At 66.0% G+C, this 19,498-nt stretch overlaps 6 protein-coding genes across 6 annotated transcripts in view; all 6 read left to right on the top strand.

Annotated features, from left to right (window-relative positions):
- Window positions 1–67: 67 nt before the first annotated feature.
- Window positions 68–2,864, top strand: MNEG_3151 (S-formylglutathione hydrolase; the record flags this gene model as incomplete). The annotated part of the gene is made up of 7 exons (XM_014048379.1): window positions 68–296; window positions 804–868; window positions 1,337–1,411; window positions 1,576–1,702; window positions 2,005–2,074; window positions 2,376–2,493; window positions 2,781–2,864. 7 exons carry the CDS (start codon window positions 68–70, stop codon window positions 2,862–2,864), a joined length of 768 nt encoding a protein of 255 aa, XP_013903833.1.
- A 1,921-nt stretch (window positions 2,865–4,785) lies between these two features.
- MNEG_3150 (hypothetical protein) lies at window positions 4,786–7,296 on the top strand (the record flags this gene model as incomplete). Its single annotated transcript, XM_014048378.1, has 1 exon — window positions 4,786–7,296. One exon carries the CDS (start codon window positions 4,786–4,788, stop codon window positions 7,294–7,296), a length of 2,511 nt encoding a protein of 836 aa, XP_013903832.1.
- A 759-nt stretch (window positions 7,297–8,055) lies between these two features.
- Window positions 8,056–10,425, top strand: MNEG_3149 (hypothetical protein; the record flags this gene model as incomplete). The annotated part of the gene is made up of 1 exon (XM_014048377.1): window positions 8,056–10,425. One exon carries the CDS (start codon window positions 8,056–8,058, stop codon window positions 10,423–10,425), a length of 2,370 nt encoding a protein of 789 aa, XP_013903831.1.
- Window positions 10,426–11,764: 1,339 nt separating this feature from the next.
- Window positions 11,765–12,610, top strand: MNEG_3148 (hypothetical protein; the record flags this gene model as incomplete). Its single annotated transcript, XM_014048376.1, has 1 exon — window positions 11,765–12,610. The coding sequence occupies one exon, from the start codon at window positions 11,765–11,767 to the stop codon at window positions 12,608–12,610; it is 846 nt and encodes a 281-aa protein (XP_013903830.1).
- Window positions 12,611–12,667: 57 nt separating this feature from the next.
- MNEG_3147 (hypothetical protein) lies at window positions 12,668–14,362 on the top strand (the record flags this gene model as incomplete). Its single annotated transcript, XM_014048375.1, has 1 exon — window positions 12,668–14,362. One exon carries the CDS (start codon window positions 12,668–12,670, stop codon window positions 14,360–14,362), a length of 1,695 nt encoding a protein of 564 aa, XP_013903829.1.
- Window positions 14,363–18,923: 4,561 nt separating this feature from the next.
- MNEG_3146 (hypothetical protein) overlaps window positions 18,924–19,498 on the top strand; it is a gene marked incomplete at both ends in the record, with an annotated part of 2,517 nt that continues 1,942 nt past the window's right edge. The window contains one exon of the mRNA XM_014048374.1: window positions 18,924–19,498. This exon is cut by the window's right edge and continues 257 nt beyond it. Within this exon, the coding sequence (XP_013903828.1) occupies window positions 18,924–19,498 (575 nt within the window).

The raw sequence follows: 19,498 nt of genomic DNA, 5'->3' as shown, positions 1-19,498 counted from the left end.
CTCCTCACCCCACCCCCAAGGCTGGAACCGCCGCTACAAGCACGCCAGCCCCACGCTGGGCTGCGACATGAACTTCACGGTCTACTTCCCGCCCGCCGCGGAAGCTGCCGACGCGAAGCTTCCAGTGTTGTTCTACCTCTCAGGGCTGACCTGCACCGACGAGAATGTGATCCAGAAGAGCGGCGCCCAGCGCGCCTGCGCGGCAAAGGGCATTGCCTTTGTCGCGCCAGACACGTCGCCACGGGGGCTGGGGGTCGAGGGGGAGGCCGAGTCCTGGGACTTTGGCGTCGGCGCAGGTGGGCGGGCGCACCCCCTCTATCGTGGATGCCTGAGTGGCTTGTGACCTAGGTTTGTGCTTGTGTGGGGGGTCAGGGCTGTCTTGAAATGCTGGCCAGTTGAGCCGGCACATGAGAGACCGCAGACTCCGCACGAGGATGGTCAGGGTGGAGTGTGGGGTCTCTTTAGGTGCGTGGGTGGGGGCAGGTGGGGGAAGATCGCACCCGCGGTAGATTGTTTGAGCACCAGCGTTCGTGCATGTGCGGGCGCTCTTCACGAGGAGGCAGGAGTGGAGCCTACTGCGGTTCCAGCGCGCGCGGCAGCTGCGCGGCTTTTGAGCGCTGCAAGTGGTTCTGGCAGACGCCGATGATATGATTGGCCTCGGCCCGCACGCGTCCTTGGGACCTGGTTTCAGCCCCGCACTTGGGACGGGTCCGTTTTGTGGTGGGACCTTGCAACCGCCCCTGCATTGCAAAGCTGCCCTGGTGGCCAAACGGCCGCCATGCCACCCCCTTGCCCACCCCCAGGGTTCTACATCAACGCGACTGTTGACAAATGGAAAAACTGGCGCATGTATGACTACATTACCAAGGTCGCTGCAGCGCACACGCGCGCGCGCGCGTGTGTGCGTGTGTGCGCGCGCGCGTGTGTGTGTGTGTGTGTGTGTATGTGTGTGTGCACGCGCGTGTGTCAGTGCGTGTGCGCATGCGTGCGTGCACGCCCGCGTACGCGTGCAGGGGTGCGAACCTGCATGCTTTCATAAAGAGAGTGGAGAGTATGCAAAGAGCCAAGAGTGAACAAGTGACATGTGTGTGCGCACGCACGCGATGCAAACATTGATGTGTGTGTCTTTGTGCAGGGCGCAGGCCAGTGCGTGGCTCGGCACAAGTCAGTGTGTTTGTGGGGCACATTCGGACTGGGCTTGCCAGGACGGGCCATAGCTCCCCTCCCCAGCCGTCAGCCCTGGAGGCTGGCGAGTCTTGGCAGGCCCTCGCATACCAGACCCAAGGAATTCTCAAAAACGGTCCCGCTTTCCCGCGCACGACGCGCACCTCCTCAGGAGCTGCCCGAGCTGCTGGCGGCGCACTTCCCCACCCTAGACACCTCGAACACGGCCATCATGGGGCACAGCATGGTGCGGCCCAGGCCGCGCCCCCGCCCGCCCGTGCACTTGCCTGCCTGCTGATGCCCTCTTGACCGCGCCCTGTCCTCACCGGCCCTGCGGCTTCATGCGTAATGCCTGCCCTGCGCGCACTCTCAATACGCCGTGCCGTTTCCTCCTCGCCCGTATGATTCCAGGGCGGCCACGGCGCGCTGACGATCGCCCTCAAGAACCCGGGAGCCTTCAAGTCCGTCAGCGCGCTCGCGCCCATCTGCAACCCGGTCAACGTGCCGTGGGGCCAGAAGGCGTTTGCTGGGTACCTGGGTGAGGGCGCACCTCCACCAGGGGCCTGGGGTGGCTGGTGCTCTGAGCTGCAGCCGCGCCGCCTGCCGGCGGGGCCCTGTCTCTTCTCGTACGGCGCCACTAGGCTCGCCCGCCGGATGGGTGCTGTGGGCTCAAGCCCCATCGGCTCACCATCCGACCGCTTTGAAGCGCGACCACCGTACTTGGGATGCAACAGAATCTTTGCAGGCATGACATATTTCAGGTTGCTCTCAGCTCCTCTTGGTGTTTGCACCCGCACCTGCCACTCATGCACTCAGCTAAATCGCAAATCTAATATGCAGGCGACTCTGATAAGGAGGCGTGGAAGCAGCACGACGCGAGCGAGCTTCTTGCCAGCTACACCGGGCCCAAGTGAGCGCGGCCAGCGACTGGAGGGATGAGAGGACGCCGTGCGTGGGGCCCGCAAGGTCCAGCGCAGGCGGCGATACAGGGCGCGGGCAGCGGGGGGCCGGGCTGCCGCACACGTTTTCAGGGAGTTACTAGAGATCCCTGTGCCTCAGGCCGCCAGCGCCCTGGGCGCTTGCCCTGGGCTCGCTCCTCGTAACTTTGTTTTTGCACCATTGCTGTCGTAACTAGCGCTGGTCCGTGTCTGGCCTGGTGCTCGCGCCGCAATGATTGTCAATCGCCTCCAAACCCTGGGCCACCCCGCCAGGTTCCCTCTGCTGGTGGACACGGGCACGTCCGACCCCTTCCTCACGCGCGAGCTGCGCCCCGAGGCGCTGGAGGCTGCGGCGGAGAAGGCGGGGTTCCCGATCACCTCAAGACTGCAGGTGGGCGAGCGCAAGCCACGCAGGGCAGGGCCTGAACCTGCCGGTAGGGAAAGTGTGCAGTGGCGAGGGGGGCGCTGCACATAGGGGCCGGCGCGGGAGGCCGGACCAAGGGAAACGCCGGCCGAGGGCGCAGCGCACGAGGGGCTGCACGGGGCCGCCAGGGTGTTTGGGGGGGATGGGGCACGCGCACGGCTGGGTGGCCTGGCTGATGCTATGCACAAGTCTTGGCGTCCGCCTGACCCGTGGCCCTCACGACGTTGTTTGCATCGGCCGCCCGCCTCCTGCAGGATGGCTACGACCACTCCTACTTTTTCATAGCCTCATTCATTGAAGACCACATAGAGCACCACGCCAAGGCCCTGCTGGGCTAGCCGAGCCAAACCACCGGCATGCCGTTCATGCGGTGTCGGCGCTTTTGGGGGGCCGTACGTTTGCAGGAGGCGGAGGGTACACTGTGGCAGCTACTAGCATGGTTTCTGCTGGTCCCTAGAGGGATCATTGCGACCCAGCCGCATTTCTGGGTGGCGTGCCAAGGGCTGCGCTTGTGTGCAGACACAAGGTGCTGTTCAGTGTAACGATCCTGGTAACTGTGCACGTGCTCACCCAACCGGCGAGCAGAAGCAAGGCCGTGAGGGGCAGGACCAGAAGCTCGGGAAGCGGAGTGAAGGCGTGGGCGCATTCAGCACAGCCACCGCTGCTGCTGAACCTTGACCAGGCCCCGCAGGTGTAGCGGGCGCCTCACAATCAGCGTCGTCAGGGTGCGTCATTAAGTCCTCGATCCATGCTGTGACAGTGCCATTGCGTCGAGCGCCAGTGCGCTGCACCGCTGTTCGTTGCTGGTCAACCCCAGGTTTTTGGAGAGTTGACGGTCATTGCGGCCGCATCGTCCACCCCGCGAGCAGGGCGGCTAAGCAACGTCTCGTTTCTGGCTGCCCTCAATCAGGCATGGGGAGCTCGTTCGAGGCTGCTTTGTGATCAGGAATGGCCTCTATCTTGAAGCCTCCTTGGCCACCAGGTTCCCCTTAGCCTTTCGTTGCAGGCTTGACTCTGCGCTAGCCGCCGCTGCGTCTGTCTGACCTTGCCGCTGCCGTGAGTGCGCCACCTTGGCTGAGCTGCCACCTAATGGCTTCGTAGCCCACTGGGCAAATAGGTGGCAAACCCACAAAGGCCGCTGCTTGCCTCAACACAGCAACAAAGCCCAGGGCGGCAGACGTGTGCAGCTGGCGACAGGGCGGCGGAGGCCTGCCTGCGCCGCTAGCTGCCGCACGCAGCCGTGCCACCGACGCTGTCAGCGAGGCTTTGGCGTTACGGCTGCTGGCGCAGGCACCTGGAGACCCCAGAGGCCGGCATCGCGCTGAGGGCTGCGCGGTCGCTGGGAAGGCCCACCTTGACATGAGAGCAGCATGCGCCAGCTGCCGTGCTGGCGCTTTGATTGCTAAGGGTTGTCGGTCGGTGTTTGATGTAATGAAGGATTGGGGTTCGAAGAGGTCGCACGGGCGAGATAGCTCTGCTGGACCTCCGGCTTTGTGCACTGAACACTGTGCTAAGATGGGGCGTCAGCACAGCTCACTGCAAGCGCCAGCGGCAGCGAAGACGGCGCCAGCGACGCCAGCAGCACTGGCGTCAATAAATCCTGTCAATGCATCAACAGCAGCAGCGGCGGCAGCGGCAACAGTCCCGACTTTCACGGCTTGGCAACCCCCCGTGCTGGAGCCTCATGCTTTTGATGAAACCTCAATACCGGCTTAGAAGGGAATCCTGGTACCATACCTGTCCGCCAGGTGATACAATTGTCTCAATACCAGATTAACAAGGGTTCCTCGTACCGTACCTGTTCGCCAGGAAAGTGAGGCAGCAGCAGCTCTGCTGCACACCCCTGGCGTGCGGCGCCCCACTCACCTACAGGTAACGCAACATATGTGGGCCTCCGCGATAAGGGCATAGATCAAGGCAGGCAATTTTCCGCAAAGCACATTTCCAAAGTCGCATTTTAATTCACTTTGAGGAAGGGCCCGGGCGTAATGGACCGTGTCGCATAGCCATCTCACCCGAGCAGGAGTACGTCAAAGCTTCAGTGTTGGGTAAGACACCAGGTAAATTGCACCTAGGAAAGCATCTTGATGCTATTCAGCCTCCGCCGTCAACAGCAGAGCAAGTGCCGCAGGGTGCAGCTGCCGCTGCGGTGGGTGGGCGAGCAGCATACCATCATCCCAATGCCTCACGCCCATTGCTGCATTTGAGCAGCGCTGTGCCTTCATTCCTACATGCACCCATCGTAACAACCCCAGCTTGATGGAGGCAGCGTTGCGACAAGTGCTGTCGTGCATCGAGAGGCGCCGAGTAGACGCCGCCGGCGCGGCAAACGAGAGGTTGAAGCAGGCCTGCGCAGCCGCGTGCGCCCCAGGCGCTACGCGGGAGGCGATCAGCGAGCGCACTTTGGACCGGCTGCTGCGGCAGTGCATAGAGGGTGACTGCTTGCATGCGGCGCCCTCCGAACTTCCGCTGGTCGAGCCCATCAGCTGCGCGGTGCAGCTCGTGCTCAGAGTGCCCGCCGTCGCGGACGCGTTTGTGACAGAGGGCCGCATGGCCGCACTGATCGACGCACTGGAGGCGCTAGGCGGGGACGAGGAGGGCGCTGGCGGCGGCCACAGCCCCCAAGTGGACCAACATCAGTGGGTAGTCAGCTCAAGCCTGGGAGCAGTCGTCACTGTCGCTCTGCAGCGCCGCTGCGGGCCCGCCGGTGGCGGCGCCGGCTCCGTCGTCAGCGCTGACCCCGCGCTCGTGGCTGCAGCGGGGCTGGTCGCGCGGCCGCGCGCCGTCCGGGCGTTGCTGCGGGCGGCACGGCAGCAGGTGTTGGACAACGTTTTCTCGACAGACCCCCTCAGATTGCTCGACCTGGCGATCCTCGCCGCTCGAGGCCTGCGGGGTGCTGCGTGTGAAGCTCGTTCGTACGCCGTTGAAGCAGCACCCGGGGCCGTCGACGTGTTCCCTGCCGCGCGAGCGGCCTGGCAGGGCGCCGACGCCGCCTGGCTGCACGCCACGCTGCCGCAGCTGCTGGCGCTGCGGCTTGGGGAGTCGCAGCAGCGGCGGTGGGCGATCGGCGGGTTGGCCAGCGCGCATGAAGCGGCGCTGTCTGCCGCGTTCGGCATGTGCGAGGCGGCTGACGGCTTGGACGAAGCCTTGTCCTTGCATGCAGAGGCCATGGGCATGGTGGCCGCATGCGTGAGGCCGGGCAGTAGCGCAAAAGTCGCCAAGCCAGCAACGCAGCTCCTGGGCATCGCGCTTGATGCCTGGCCGTGGGGCCACCACGGCGCCGGCACAGCACTCGCGGCTTGCTGCAAACCCGACACTCTCGGGGAGCTGCTGCGGCTGATCGGGCGCGGCGACATCTGTGGACTCGGCGGTGGGAGTGGCGGGTCGAGGGAGCCCTGCGCGACAAGGGGGGCGGGGGCTTGGATCTGGGGGACGGACGGCAGACCTGCGGCGCGAGTGCTGGCCACCGTTGCCGCCCATGAGGCGCTGGCGGGGCGGCCATCCAGCATTGCCACCGCGCCCGCGGCCGCAGCAGCGATCGTGTCGAGCGTGCGCGGCTGGCTGTCAAAGGTCGGCAACCAGGTGCCTGCTGGGAATTTCTTGGGGCTGCACCACATCTGCTTTGTGATTTTGCGTGTTGTTGCCGGGCATGGTGCAGGCGGTGACGCCTGGGCGGCCACTCTGTGGCGCCTGGGGGCGCAAGAGCTGCTGTTGCGCGCGGTGGTTGAGATGGAGGCAATCCGACCAGGGTGGTCGGCGCCCATCGCAGCAGCACTCTATTCTGTTGCTTCTGCGCTGCACACTACAGAGCAGCAGCAGCAGCAGCAGCAGCAGCAGCAGCAGCAGCAGCAGCAGCAGCAGCAGCAGCAGCAGCAGCAGCAGCAGCAGCAGCAGCAGCTGCCTGTTGAGCACAGACACAGCAGCAGGTCTGAGGCAGCGGAGCAGATGCAAGCCACTGCTGCCGCCGCGTTGGGCAACTCTGGTTCTCAAGCAGTCCCACACCTGCTCTGGCTGGCGGTGCTGCGGCCCGGCTGGCGGCCCCGGCTGATCCAGGCGCCAGGCATCCTGGAGCTGCTGTCAGCCGCAGCGGCCGACCCAGACCAGGACGAATGCGAACAGGCGCTTCAAGCCCTCTGCCTGCTGGCTGCGGGCGCGGCGCCGGTTGAGCGCCTGCCTGGCTTTGCGCGCACCATGCTGGAGCGGTGCGGCGAGCGGCCGGCGGACGCCTTCAACCACCCTGATCTGCCAGGGGAAGGCGGCGTGGCGGCCGCGCACGAGGTGTTGGATGTCCTTGCGGGCTGCCATGAGGCCGGCGGGTGCGCGAGTGAGCGTGCTGCCTCGACTCTTGCCAAGCTGAGGGCTGGCCGCATCATGATTGAGACGGCAGCACAGCAGCAGCTGCAGCTGCAGCAGCAGCAGCAGCAGCAGCAGCAGCAGCAGCAGCGATGGCAGCGGCCACAGCGGCAGGAGGACCAGCCGGACACGCAGCAGGTGCCAGGAACACGAGCTGCAGGGGACGCGAGAAGGCAGCGCACGCGCAGCGCGTGCGCCGTCTGCGGCAGGACGGCGCGCGAAGGCGCAGAGCTGCGGCGCTGCGCGGGCTGCGGGCGCGTCACCGGGACGCGGTACTGCAGCCAGGAGTGCTGCAGGACGGACTGGGTGGTGAGGGGCCACCGCGCAGTCTGCGAGGCAGCGCGGCGCAGCCAAGCCAACTTGATCAGTGTCAGGCTGGCACATGTGTTGAAGGTCAACGACGCCACTGCTGGCTAATGCCTTCTTGCGGGGGACGGCTGCGCTGTAAGCTCTCACTAGGCGGCGCTGGACATGAGAGGAGTCCATTGACAGCACGTTTCAGTTGACAGAAGACATTGTTATTGCTGCCTTGCCATGTGTTTGCAGGCCTGGTCGTGTGCTCGCCACTTGTGCTGCTTGCTGCACTCGCCTGGGCTTCCCCTGGGCTTCCTTGGAAGTTGAGTGTCGGGGCACAATCATGTACATACATATACTCCCAGACAGACACCCCGCACACCACCCTGGGCAAGGGGGTGCCTCAGTGCCAGTTCTCACCTGGTGACCCAAGCCAGGCGGCAGTGTATCTACCTGCCAGCCGCTTGAAACGCCCAGCTACCCTAAAACGCATAATCGGATCATTGCTTGCAGGTAAATAAATACAAACTGCGTCTGTGCGGCGCTGTAGATCCGGGCATCGGAGGCGAAAGGGCTCAGGGGGCCTCTAAGAAGGCTCAGGACGCCGTTCATAGAACTCGAGTCAATCAAGGTGCGTGGCATTGTTGGCGCACGCGGCCTTGCGTTGGGCATACTTGCGTTGAGCGTACTGGACTGCAGACTGCAGTAACGCAGTGCCGGTGCGCGCTCCGCTCGCGCTGCGCTTTGGGCAGTTCATCACTCCCCAGCAGTCCCGTTCCGTGTCTGGTTGAAGTCTGCCAATGTTGCGTCCTGCCGCAGCGGGCGCCACGGCGCAGCGCCACGGTTGCAGCGCGCCATCATCCATTGGCGCAGCACAGCCCGATGGAGGCGGCCCTGCGGCAGCTGATGTCATGCATTGACAGCGGCCGCCGCGACACCGCCGGCGCGGCGCTCGAGAGGCTGCTACAGGCATGCCGCACCGCCTCAGACGGCGGCCCCATCGCAGCCGTCGAGGTGCCCAGCGAGCGCTCCTTTGACCGCTTGCTGCGGCATGTGTGCTCGGAAAGCAGCCGAGCGCCGGCAACCAAATCGTGCGCGGCCTCCAGCCAGGCTTTGCTGGAGCTGCTGACCGTGCCCGCGGCGGCGGACGCGTTTGTGACAGAGGGCCGCATGACCGCGCTGATCGAAGCACTGGAGGGGCTGCACGGCGCCGAGGAGGGCGGCAGCGGCGGCGGCGAGGGCTTTGAACTGCGGCCGTGGCTGCTGAGCGGGATTCTGGCAACAGCAGCGTCGGCCTTGATCACGCAAATCGGCGGGCCTATCGGTGGGGGCGATGACGACGGCCGCGGCGACGGCGGCGGCGGCCCCATCACCCCCGCGCAGCTCGCCCTGGCTGGAGTCATCGCGCGGCCGGCCGCAGTGCGCGCCCTGCTGCGGGCAGCGCACACGCAGCTGTCGTTGAATCAGTATAGCGGGGATCCTCTCTTATTGCTTGAGAGGGCGTGCCTGGCTGCAGAGCTGTTGCAAGGACGCGCCACACTAGCGCCCTGCGATAGGCCTGGGGAGTCTGTTTCCTCCGCCTCCGACATGTTTGCTGCAGCGCGCGCCGCGTGGCAGGGCGCCGACGCCGATTGGCTCTGCGAGGCGCTGCCGCCGCTGCTGGCGCTGCGGATGGAAGGGACCAGGCAGCAGCCGGCGGCAGGGCCCTGCGGAGCCGCGGCAAGGCAGCAGGTCACGCTTTTTGTTGCCTCACGCATGTGCAGCGCGGTGGGTCCTCTGACAGCAGCCCTGTCGTCGCACGCGGCCGCCATGTGCGAGGTCGCAGCCTGCATACGCCGGAATAGTGACACCCGCCTAGCCAGGGCGTCGTTTCTTGTCCTGATCAGCGCCCTCGACGCCTGGCCCTGGGGCCACCATGGCGCCGGCACGGCGCTCGCGGCGTGCTGCAAACCCGCCACTCTCGGGGAGCTGCTGCGCATAGCGGCCCTCCGCGACGCTGGCGGTGGCGGGGGCGGCAGCGGAGGAGCAGACCGCTCGCTGGCGGGCCTGGAGCTGTCTCCTTCTCTTGCGGACGCTTGTTGTGCAGCGCAGCTGCTGGCATCGATCGCGGCCCACGAGGCACTGTCGGCGCGGCCGTCTAGCATCGCCGCCATGCCAGCAGCCGCAGCGGCAGTGGTGTCGAGCCTGCGCGCACGGCTGGAAGGCCACGGCGGTCAGACGACGGATGGGAACAGGTCGCGATTGTACCAAGTCTGCGTGGCAGTGTTGAGCATCGTCGCTGGCGACGGCGCCGACGGCGATGCCTGGGCGGCCACGTTGTCGCGCCTAGGAGCGCAGCAGCTGCTGAGGCGCGCAACGGTTGAGTTAGGCCCACAACACATAGAGTGGTGGGCGCCTGCAGCAGCAGCACTTTACGCCGTCGTACACGCAGCGCACGCCTCGTGTCAGCAGCAGCAGCAGCAGCATCAGCAGCAGCAGCAGCAGCAGCAGCCTGCAGAAGGCAACGGCAGCAGTGGGCATGTGGAAGCTGAGGAGAAGCAGGTCGCCATCGCCGCCTTGCTGGACGCGGGGCTTTACGCGGTCCCGCAACTGCTGTTGCTGGCTGTGCTGCGGCCCAGCTGGCGGCCCCGGCTGATTCAGGTGCCAGGCATCCTGGAGCTGCTGTCAGCTGCAGCGGCCACCCCAGGCCAGGGCGAGTACAGCCAAAAAGCCCTCCGCACCCTCTGCCTGCTGGCTGCGGGCACGGCACCGGCCGAGCGTCTGCCTGGCTTCGCGCGGGCCGTGCTGGAGGTGTGCAACCAGCGGCCCGCTGACGCGTGGGCCGGAGTCCCTGAGCTGGAGAGCAATGGCAAGGCTGTGGCGGAGGTGTTGGGGTGCCTTGCGGGCTGCCATGAGGCGGACGGGGGCGTTGGGGAGCGCGCTGCCCTGGCTCTTGCCCAGCTGAGGGCCGGCGAGCTTCAGTTGGTGCAGCCCCCTTCGCAGCAGCAGCAGCAGCAGCAGCAGCAGGAGGACAAGCCGGGGACGCAGCAGGCGCCAAGCACACGGGCTACAGGGGGCGCAAGGAGGGAGCGCCCACGCAGCGCGTGTGCCGTGTGTGGCAGGACGGCGCGCGATGGTGCCAAGCTGCGGCGCTGCGCGGGCTGCGGGAGCGTCACAGGGACGCGGTACTGCAGCCAGGAGTGCTGCAGGACGGACTGGGTGGTGAGGGGGCACCGCGCGGTGTGCGAGGCAGCGCAGCGCTGCTCAGCTTGAGGTTCACCAGTCTAAGGCTGGCATGCGCGTTGATGGTAAAGACACCACTTGTCATCTGTTTCTGTTTTTGGGGGACCAGGATTGGGGGCTTCCTCTACGTACGTCCCCTGAATTGGGAGCTTGCTAGCTTTCAAGAGTTCTATACAAGGCGGCAGGATAGCTAAGGGAGGGATGAGTTACGGCCTTAGCCACCCCCACGAAGCAAATCAGACACGGATCGCGACGGGCAGACAGCCCGGCGGGCACACGCCCGAGCGGGCGCGCGCCAACAACCGCCTCCCGTGCACCCCAGGAGCCAGGTTGGGTTGGGCAAACACTGCACCCAGTCCAGCGGCATGCTCGGCAGCACCTAGTGCCGTGCGGCGGGGATCTCCTCGTCGCAGCATTCTGCGGCCGCCCATCTCCTCTGGAACCATCTAGGCTCAGGGGATTGCACTCTGAGCATCAAGATTTTGTGACTGGGATTCAGCTGGCGAGCGTGCGCCGTATAAAGTAGGCGCGCAAAGGTCCCACGTGCAGGGCTGGTCTGCACTGCATGCAACACCGCGCATGCGGCTGGTGCGGGCAGGTGTGCAAATAAGGGCGCAGCTCGTCACATGCAGGGCAACCAAGCATAGCTGTTTTACCAAGTCCTAGGCCGCTGCAACGGGGGGAATGGGTTGGGGGAGTTGTAGTGCAGGGTGGGCTACGCAGCGCGGGGGTCAAAGCTCTACAAGGCGGGGCTGACCATGATGAGTGCAATTGCAGAGGCACCCTTCAGGCGACAAAGACATTCATGCTGCCTCGCCTCCTATCTGCAGGCCAGGCGCTTCTGCTCCCCGCTTGCTGCACCCACCCTGGGGACCCCTGGTTGTGGGCCAGATGAGGAACGCCGCTGCCAAAGCCTACACATGAAGGGAAGGCCTGCAGCTGGCCTGCGCTAGGCGGCAGCACATTGACCTTGCAGCTGCGTGGGAGGCCCAATCATCTTCAAAAACGTGCGTGGACTATTCCTTGCAGGTACTTAGACACAAAGTCTCGCGTCCGTGCGTGGGGATCGGTGTTTGCGAAAGTGTGGGCCCGGGGGCGTATCATAAAACAGGGCTCAGGAGTCAGGACGCCATCACTAGAACTGGAGTCAAACTTGGGTGCGTGGCAAGCACGCGGCCTTGCATTGAGCATACTGCAAAGTTGCAGCACTGCAGTCAGCACGCGCAGTACAGGTGCGCGCTATGTTCGCACTGCCCCCCTCAGCCACCCCCTTTCCTGCTGTCTCATTGAAGCGCGCCAGTTGTGCCGCCTGCCGATGCAGCACGCCACGACTGCTCCGTACCGTCGCCCATTGGCTCAACGCAGCCCGATGGAGGCGGCCCTGCGACAGCTGCTGTCATGCATCGACAGCGGCCGCCGCGACGCCGCCAGCGCGGCACTCGAGAGGCTGCAGCACGCATGCCGCGCAGCCGCAAGCACCGCGGCGGTTGAGGTCCCCGGCGAGCGCTCCTTGGACAGACTGCTGCGGCACCTGTGCCAGGCAGGCGGCAGCGCGCTGGCGACCAAAGCGGACTTCATCACATGCAAATCGTCCAACTGGGCGCTACTGGCACTGCTGACCGTGCCCGCTGTGGCGGACGCTTTTCTGACGGAGGGCCGCGTGACCGCGCTGATCGACGCACTCGAGGCGCTCGGCGGCTGCGAGGAGGGCGGCGCCGCCGGCCGCGGGGGCGTTTTGGAGATGCGGCTGTGGCTGCTGAGCGACAGCCTGGGGAGCGTGGCGACGGCCTTGACCGAGCAACGCAGCGGACCTGTGGGCGGGGCCCCCCTCATCACCCCCGCGCAGCTCGCCCTGGCGGGAGTCATCGCGCGGCCGGCCGTGGTGCGCGCCCTGCTGCGGGCGGCGCTCACGCAGCAGTCAACAGAGCTGTCTGCAGGGGACCCTCTCTCGGCGGTCGAGGCGGCGCTCCTGGTTGCAGACCACGTGCAAAGATGTGCCACGCCAGCCTCCCATGCTGCGCCTTCCGAGCCCCCGTCCTCCGCCGCCGACCCGCACGCCGCGGCGCGCGCGACGTGGCAGGGCGCTGACGCCGACTGGCTCTGCGAGGCGCTGCCGCCGCTGCTGGCGCTGCGGCTGGGGGAGGCCAGGTCGCGGCCGGGGACAGTATTGGGCGAAGCCGAGCTGCGGGAGCACGCCGCGCTGTTCGTGGCCTGACGCATGTGCATCGTGGTTGGTCCCCTGAGGAGGGCCCTCTCGATGCACGCGGCTGCCATGGGCGAGGTGGCAGCCCGCATATGCCGGAACGGTGCCATCAGCCTGGCCAGGTTGTCCTTACTCATCCTGACCAGCGCGCTCGACGCCTGGCCGTGGGGCCACGAGGGCGCCAGCACAGTGCTCGCGGCTTGCTGCAAGCCCGACACTCTCGGGGAGCTGCTGCGCACAACCGCACTCCGCGGCGCTGGCTGCGGCGGCGCCGGCAGCGAAGTGGCGGCCGGCGCGGGCGCGCCCGCGAGTCCAGGGCAGCTTCCGACTCTTGTGGACGCTGGTTGTGCAGCGCAGCTGCTGGCATCGATCGCGGCCCACGAGGCGCTGTCCATGCGGCCGTCCAGCATCGCCGCCATGCCAGCAGCGGCCGCTGCCGCAGTGGCGAGCCTGCGCTATTGGCTTGAGGTAGACAGCGGGAAGATGACTTATGGCAACATGTCGCGAGTCCATCAAGTCTGTGTGCTGGTGTTCAGCATCGTCGCTGGCGGCGGCGCCGACGGCGAGTCATGGGCGGCCACGTTGTCGCGCCTGGGAGCGCAGCAGCTGCTGCGGCGCGTCGCGGCCGAGATAGGGCCAAGGAATCCCGAGTGGGCGGCGGCCGCAGCAGCAGCACTTTACGCCGTAGTGCACGCATCGGGTCAGCAGCAGCAGCAGCAGCGGCAGCAGCAGCAGCAGCAGCAGCAGCAGCAGCAGCAGCAGCAGCAGCAGCAGGAGCAGCAGCAGCCTGCACAAGGCGGCACCACCAGCGGGCTTGAGGAAGGTGAGGAGGAGCAGCAGGCCGCTGTCGTCGCCTTGGTGGACGCGGGGCTTTACGCGGTCCCGCAACTGCTCTTGCTGGCGGCCCTGCGGCCTGGCTGGCGGTCCCGGCTCATCCAGGTGCCAGACATACTGGAGCTGCTGTCGACCGCGGCGGCCACCCCTGACCAGGGCGAGTACAGCCAAAAGGCCCTCCGCACCCTCTGCCTGCTGGCTGTCAGCGCGGCGCCGGCGGAGCGCCTGCCAAGCTTTGCGCGGGCCGTGCTGGAGGTGTGCAACCAGCGGCCCGCTGACGCATGGGCCGGACTCCCTGCGCTGGAGAGCGATGGCGGGGCCGTGGAGGAGGTGTTGGGGTGCCTTGCGGGCTGTCATGACACGCGCGTTAGGGACCGCGCTGCCCTGGCTCTGACCCAGCTGAGGGTCGGCAAGCTTCACTTGGTGCAGCCCCCGTCGCAGCAGCCCCCGTCGCAGCAGCAGCAGCAGCAGCAGCAGCAGGAGGAGGAGGAGCAGCAGCAGCCCCCGTCGCAGCAGCAGCAGCAGCAGCAGCAGCAGCAGCAGCAGCAGCAGCAGCAGGAGGAGGAGGAGGAGCAGCACCCGTCGCAGCAGCAGCAGCAGCAGCAGCAGCAGCAGCAGCAGCAGCAGCAGCAGCAGGAGCAGCAACAGAAGCACCAGCTGCAGCAGGAGCAGGAGGAGCCAGGCACGCAGCAGGCGCGAAGCACACGAGCTATAGGGGGCGCAAGGTTGGAGCGCCTACGCAGCGCGTGTGCAGTCTGCGGGAGGACAGCGCTGGAGGGCGCCGAGCTGCGGCGCTGCGCGGGCTGCGGGCGCGTCACCGGGACGCGGTACTGCAGCCAGGAGTGCTGCAGGACGGACTGGGTGGTGCGGGGCCACCGCGCGGTGTGCGAGGCCGTGCGGCACAGTCGAGCTCAGATTCAATCAGTGTAGGGCTGCCATGTGTGTTGATGGGGAAGGACACCACTCGTAGTGATGTTTAACCGTGGTGTTTCAACCGTGGTGCAGCCACGGTTACGGCCAATGCCTCGCTGTGGTTGACGGCTGCGCTGTAATCAATCAGAAGGCGGTCGTGCACATAAGGAGTCCAACTGCACGCTCACGTTGTTGTACAGTAGACACAAAGACATTGTTGACACTGCCGTGCTACCTGTTCGTAGGTGCTTGTGCTTGCAGCTTGCGCCGCTTGCTGCACTCACCTGGGGCTTCCCTTGCGCAATGGGTCGGGGTATGCCCCCCAACAGTGCACCCTGTACTCCACCCTCCTGGGGGCAGCGCTCCGCTGGAGCTGAGCAACGCAAGGGGGCAGTGCTGAGCTGGCTGACCCGAGCCAGGTGCGAGTACGGTACCGTATATCTACAACCTGCCAGCCGCTTGAGGCGTTTCGATTGCCCTGATATGCATACGCGGACCATGCCTTGAAGTCAAACACAAATCCCGTCTGTGCGGCGCGCTGTGGATCGGAGTTTGCAAAAGGGCTCGAGGGCGTCTCAGAAGGCTCAGGACGCCGTTACTAAAGCTTAAGTCCACTTGTGATAGGTGCGTGGCATAGTGGGCGCGCATGGCAACGCATACGTTACGGTACTGTGCAGGTCACGCAGTGCCTCTGCTAGGGCGCGCTCCGCTCGCGCTGCGCTTGACATTCCACCGTGCCCGCACCGGTGCCACTGCCTGCTGTCTTATTGAAGCACGCACAATCTTGCGTCTTGCAGCGGACGCCGCCACAGCGACACGCGGCGGTCGCACCGTGGCATTGTCCTCAACACAGCCCGATGGAGGCAGCCCTGCGACAGCTGCTGTCGTGTGTCGACAACGGCCGCCACGGCGCCGCCAGCGTGGCGCTTGACAGGCTCCGACAGGCATGCCACGCCGCCGCAGGCATCAGCCCCAAAACGGCGGTGGAGGTCATCAGCGAGCGCTCCTTGGACCGACTGCTGCGGCATGTGTGCTGGGCCGTCGGCAGCGCGCCGGCGACCAAAGCGGACTTTGCAACATCTGCGGCTCCCAGCCAGGCGCTGATGACAATGCTGACTGTGCCCGTGGTGGCGGACACGTTTGTAACGGAGGGTCGCGTGGCCGCGCTGATCGACACACTGGAGGCGCTCGGCGGATGCGAGGAGGGCGGCGGGGGGTGCGCGGGCGTTTTGGAGATGCAGGTGCGGGTGTGGCTGCTGAGCGGGATACTGGCAACTGCGGCGACGACCTTGATCACACAGATCGGCGGGCCTAGTGGTGGCGGCGATGACGGCGGCGGCGGCGACGGCGGCGGCGGCCCCATCACCCCTACGCAGCTCGCCCTGGCTGGAGTCATCGCGCGGCCGGCCGCAGTGCGCGTGCTGCTGCGGGCGGCGCACACACAGCTCTCATCAGAGCTTTATGAAGGAGACCCTCTGGCAGCGCTTGAGAGGGCGTGCCTGGCTGCAGAGCTGTTGCAAGGACGCGCCACGCCAGCGCCCTGCACCGTGCCCTGCGAGCCGTCGTCCTCCGCCGCGGACCCGTTCGCCGCGGCGCGCGCGGCGTGGCGGGGCGCCGACGCCGATTGGCTGTGCGAGGCGCTGCCGCCGCTGGTGGCGCTGCGGCTGGGCGAGGCCAGGCAGCAGCAGCGGCCTGGGATAGGGCCCGGCGAAGCTGCGCTAAGGCAGCAGGCAGTGCTTTACGTCGCCTCACGCATGTGCAGTGCTGTCGGTCCCTTGATAACAGCCCTGTCATCACACGCGGCTGCCATGGGCGAGGTGGTGGCGTGCATACGACGGAACGGCGACAGCAGCCTGGCCAGGTCGTCGTTTCTTGTTATGATCAGAGCGCTCAACGCCTGGCCCTGGGGCCACCAGGGTGTTGGCACGGCACTCGCGGCTTGCTGCAGACCTGACACTCTCAGGGAGCTGTTGCGCATAGCCGCCCTCCGTGGTGCCGGCGGGGGCGGAGGCGGCACCGGAGGAGCAGACGGCGCAGCGACGCATCTGGGGATGTTTCCTTCTGTTGCGGACGCTGGTTGTGCAGCGCAGCTGCTGGCATCGATCGCGGCCCATGAGGCGCTGTCGGCGCGGCCGTCTAGCATCGCCGTCGTGCCAGCAGCTGCAGCGGCAGTGGTGGCGAGCCTGCGCTATTGGCTGGAAGGCGATGACGGACAGATGACTGATGCAAACATGGAACGAATCCACTCAGTCTGCGTGATAGTGTTCAGCATCGTCGCTGGCGGCGGCGCTGACAGCGACACATGGGCGGCCGCGTTGTCGCACTTGAGAGCGCAGCAGCTGCTGCGGGGCGCCGCGGCCAGAATGGGGCCACAAAACGTCGAGTGGTGGGCAGCCGCAGCAGCAGCACTTTACACCATCACACACGCAGCGCACGCATCAGGTCAGCAGCAGCAGCCGCAGCAGCAGCAGCACCCTGCAGAAGGTGACGGCAGCAGGGAGCTTGTGAAGGCCGAGGAAAAGCAGGTCGCCATCGCCGCCTTGCTGGACGCGGATGATCATGCGATACCACACCTGCTCTTGCTGGCGATGCTGCGCCCCGGCTGGCGGCCCCGGCTGATCCAGGCGCCAGGCATTCTGGAGCTGTTGTCGGCCTCGGCGGCCGCCCCCGACCAGGGCGATAACGGCCAAACAGCACTCCTCACCCTCTGCCTGTTGGCTGCAAGCGTGGCGCCGACAAACTGCCTGCCTGGCTTTGCGCGCGCTGTGCTGGAGGTGTGCAAGGAGCGGCCCGCAGACGTGTGGTCTGGACTTTGTGAGCTGGAGAGCGATGGCAGGGCCGTAGAGGACGTGTTGGGGTGCCTTGCGGGCTGCCATGACACGAACGGGCGCGTGGGGGAGCGCGCTGCCCTGGCTCTTGCCCAGCTGAGGGCCGGCGAGCTTCGGTTGGTGCAGCCGACGTTGCAGCAGCAGCAGCAGCAGCAGCAGCAGCAGCAGCAGCAGCAGCAGCAGCAGTCGCAGCAGGAGGACAAGCCACGCACGCAGCAGGCGCCAAGCACACGAGTGACAAGGTGTACAAGAAGGGGGCGCCCACGCAGCGCATGCGCCGTCTGCCGCAGGACGGCGCTCGAAGGCGCTGAGCTGCGGCGCTGCGCGGGTTGCGGGCGCGTCACCGGGACGCGGTACTGCAGCCAGGAGTGCTGCAGGACGGACTGGGTGGTGAGGGGCCATCGCGCGGTGTGTGTGGCAGCACGGCGCTGTCAAGGTCAAGTTACACCATTGTAAGGCGGGCATACTCGTTGATTGGAAATGCCAACACTTGCCGGCTGTTGTCTTGTTGTGGGGATCAGGATTGGGGGTTTCGCTTACCTTCCCCTGACTTGGAAGCGATCTAGCTTGCAGGAGTTGACAAGGTGGTAGGATAGCCGTGGATAATGAATTCGGGCCTCAGCCAACCTCACATTAGCAAGCAAGACAAGGACCGTGCCGGGCAGGCTGCCAGGCGGGCACACTCCCTAGCGGGCGCGCGCAGAAATGGCCTCCTGCGCACCCCAGGAGCCAGGAGGGGTTGGGCAAACACTGCACCCTGTCCAAAGCTGCATGCCTGGCAGCACGGGGCTGATGGGCGGAGGGGATTCGCTTGTCGCAGCGTTCCATGGCCGCCCATCTCCTCTGGAGCCATCCAGGCTCATGGCATCATGGGATTGCATAATAGGCATCAAGGTTTTGTGGTTGTGATTCAGGTGCCTCGCGTGTGCGGTATGAAGCAGGCGCGCGCAAAGGCCCGATGTGCGGGCTGGTCTGCACTGCAGGCAAAGGCACGCATGCGACTTGTGCGGGCAGGTGAGCATATAAGGGCACGGATCGGGAGGCATGTCTGTATATGCAGGGCTAGAAAATCTAGCCGTTTTGTCAAGGCCTAGGCCGTTGCTATGGGGCCTATGGGTGTGGGTGTGGCAGTGGAGGGTGGGCGACGCAGCGCGGGGATGACAGCTTTCAAGAGGTGGTGCTGCACATCATGAGTGCTACTGTAGAGGCACACTTCAGTCTTCAAAGACATTAATGCTGCCTGGCCCTCCTATTCGCAGGCCGGACCGTGCTTCTGCTCGCCGTTTGCTGCGCCCACCCTGGGGTGCCGCAGCCTGCCGGCAGGACAAGCCGATGACCTGCGCTAAGTGGCAACACATTCACCTTCCAGCTGCGTGGGACGGCCAATTATCTTGGAAACCGTAGTTAGCCATTCCGTGCAGGTACCCTACACACAAATCGCGTCCGTGCGTCGGGATCGGAGTTTGCGAAAGGGCCCGGGGCCGCATAACAAGCGGACTCAGGACGCCGTCAGTAGAACTGGAGTGTGGTTGGGTGCGTGGCATAGTGGGCACGTGGCCTTGCGCAGAGCACACCGCAAACTTGCAGTCAGCACACACAGTACAAGTGCGCACCCTGCTTGCGCTGCGCTTGTTGGTTTCCCCAGCCACCCCTTTTCCTGCTGTCTCACCGAAGCGCGCAAATTGTGCCGCCTGCCGATGCAGCACGCCACGGCTGCTCCGTGCCGTCGCCCATTGGCTCAACGCAGCCCAATGGAGGCAGCCTTGCGACAGCTGCTGTCATGCATCGACAGCGGCCGCCGCGACGCCGCCAGCGCGGCGATTGAGAGACTGCAGCACGCATGCCGCGCAGCCGCAAGCAGTAGCCCCACCAGGGCGGTTGAGGTGCCCAGCGAGCGCTCCTTGGACCAACTGCTGCAGCACCTGTGCCAGGCCGGCGGCAGCGCGCTGGCGACCAAAGCGGACTTCATCACATCCCTGACCACCAACCGAGCGCTCCTGACACTGCTGAACGTGCGAGCAGCAGCGGACGCTTTTCTGACAGAGGGCCGCGTGGCCGCCCTGATCGACGCGCTCGAGGCGCTCGATGGCTGCGAGGGCGGCGGCGGCGGCGGCCGCGAGGGCGTCTCGGAGATGCGGCTGTGGCTGCTGAGCGGTAATCTGGCAGCCGCGGCGCAGCACTTAAGTTTTCAACGCAACGGGCCTACGGGCGGCGACGTCGACGGCGGCGGCGGCCCCATCAACCCCGCGCAGCTCGCCCTGGCTGGAGTCATCTCGCGGCCGGCTGCCGTGCGCGCCCTGCTGCGGGCGGCGCATACGCAGCTGTC

The sequence above is a fragment of the Monoraphidium neglectum genome (genome assembly GCF_000611645.1).
Source record: "Monoraphidium neglectum strain SAG 48.87 unplaced genomic scaffold scaffold00384, whole genome shotgun sequence".
NCBI classification, from domain to species: Eukaryota; Viridiplantae; Chlorophyta; class Chlorophyceae; order Sphaeropleales; family Selenastraceae; genus Monoraphidium; species Monoraphidium neglectum.
Note: the sequence above shows the minus strand (reverse complement) of the source record. Positions and strands in the feature narration are given on the sequence as shown.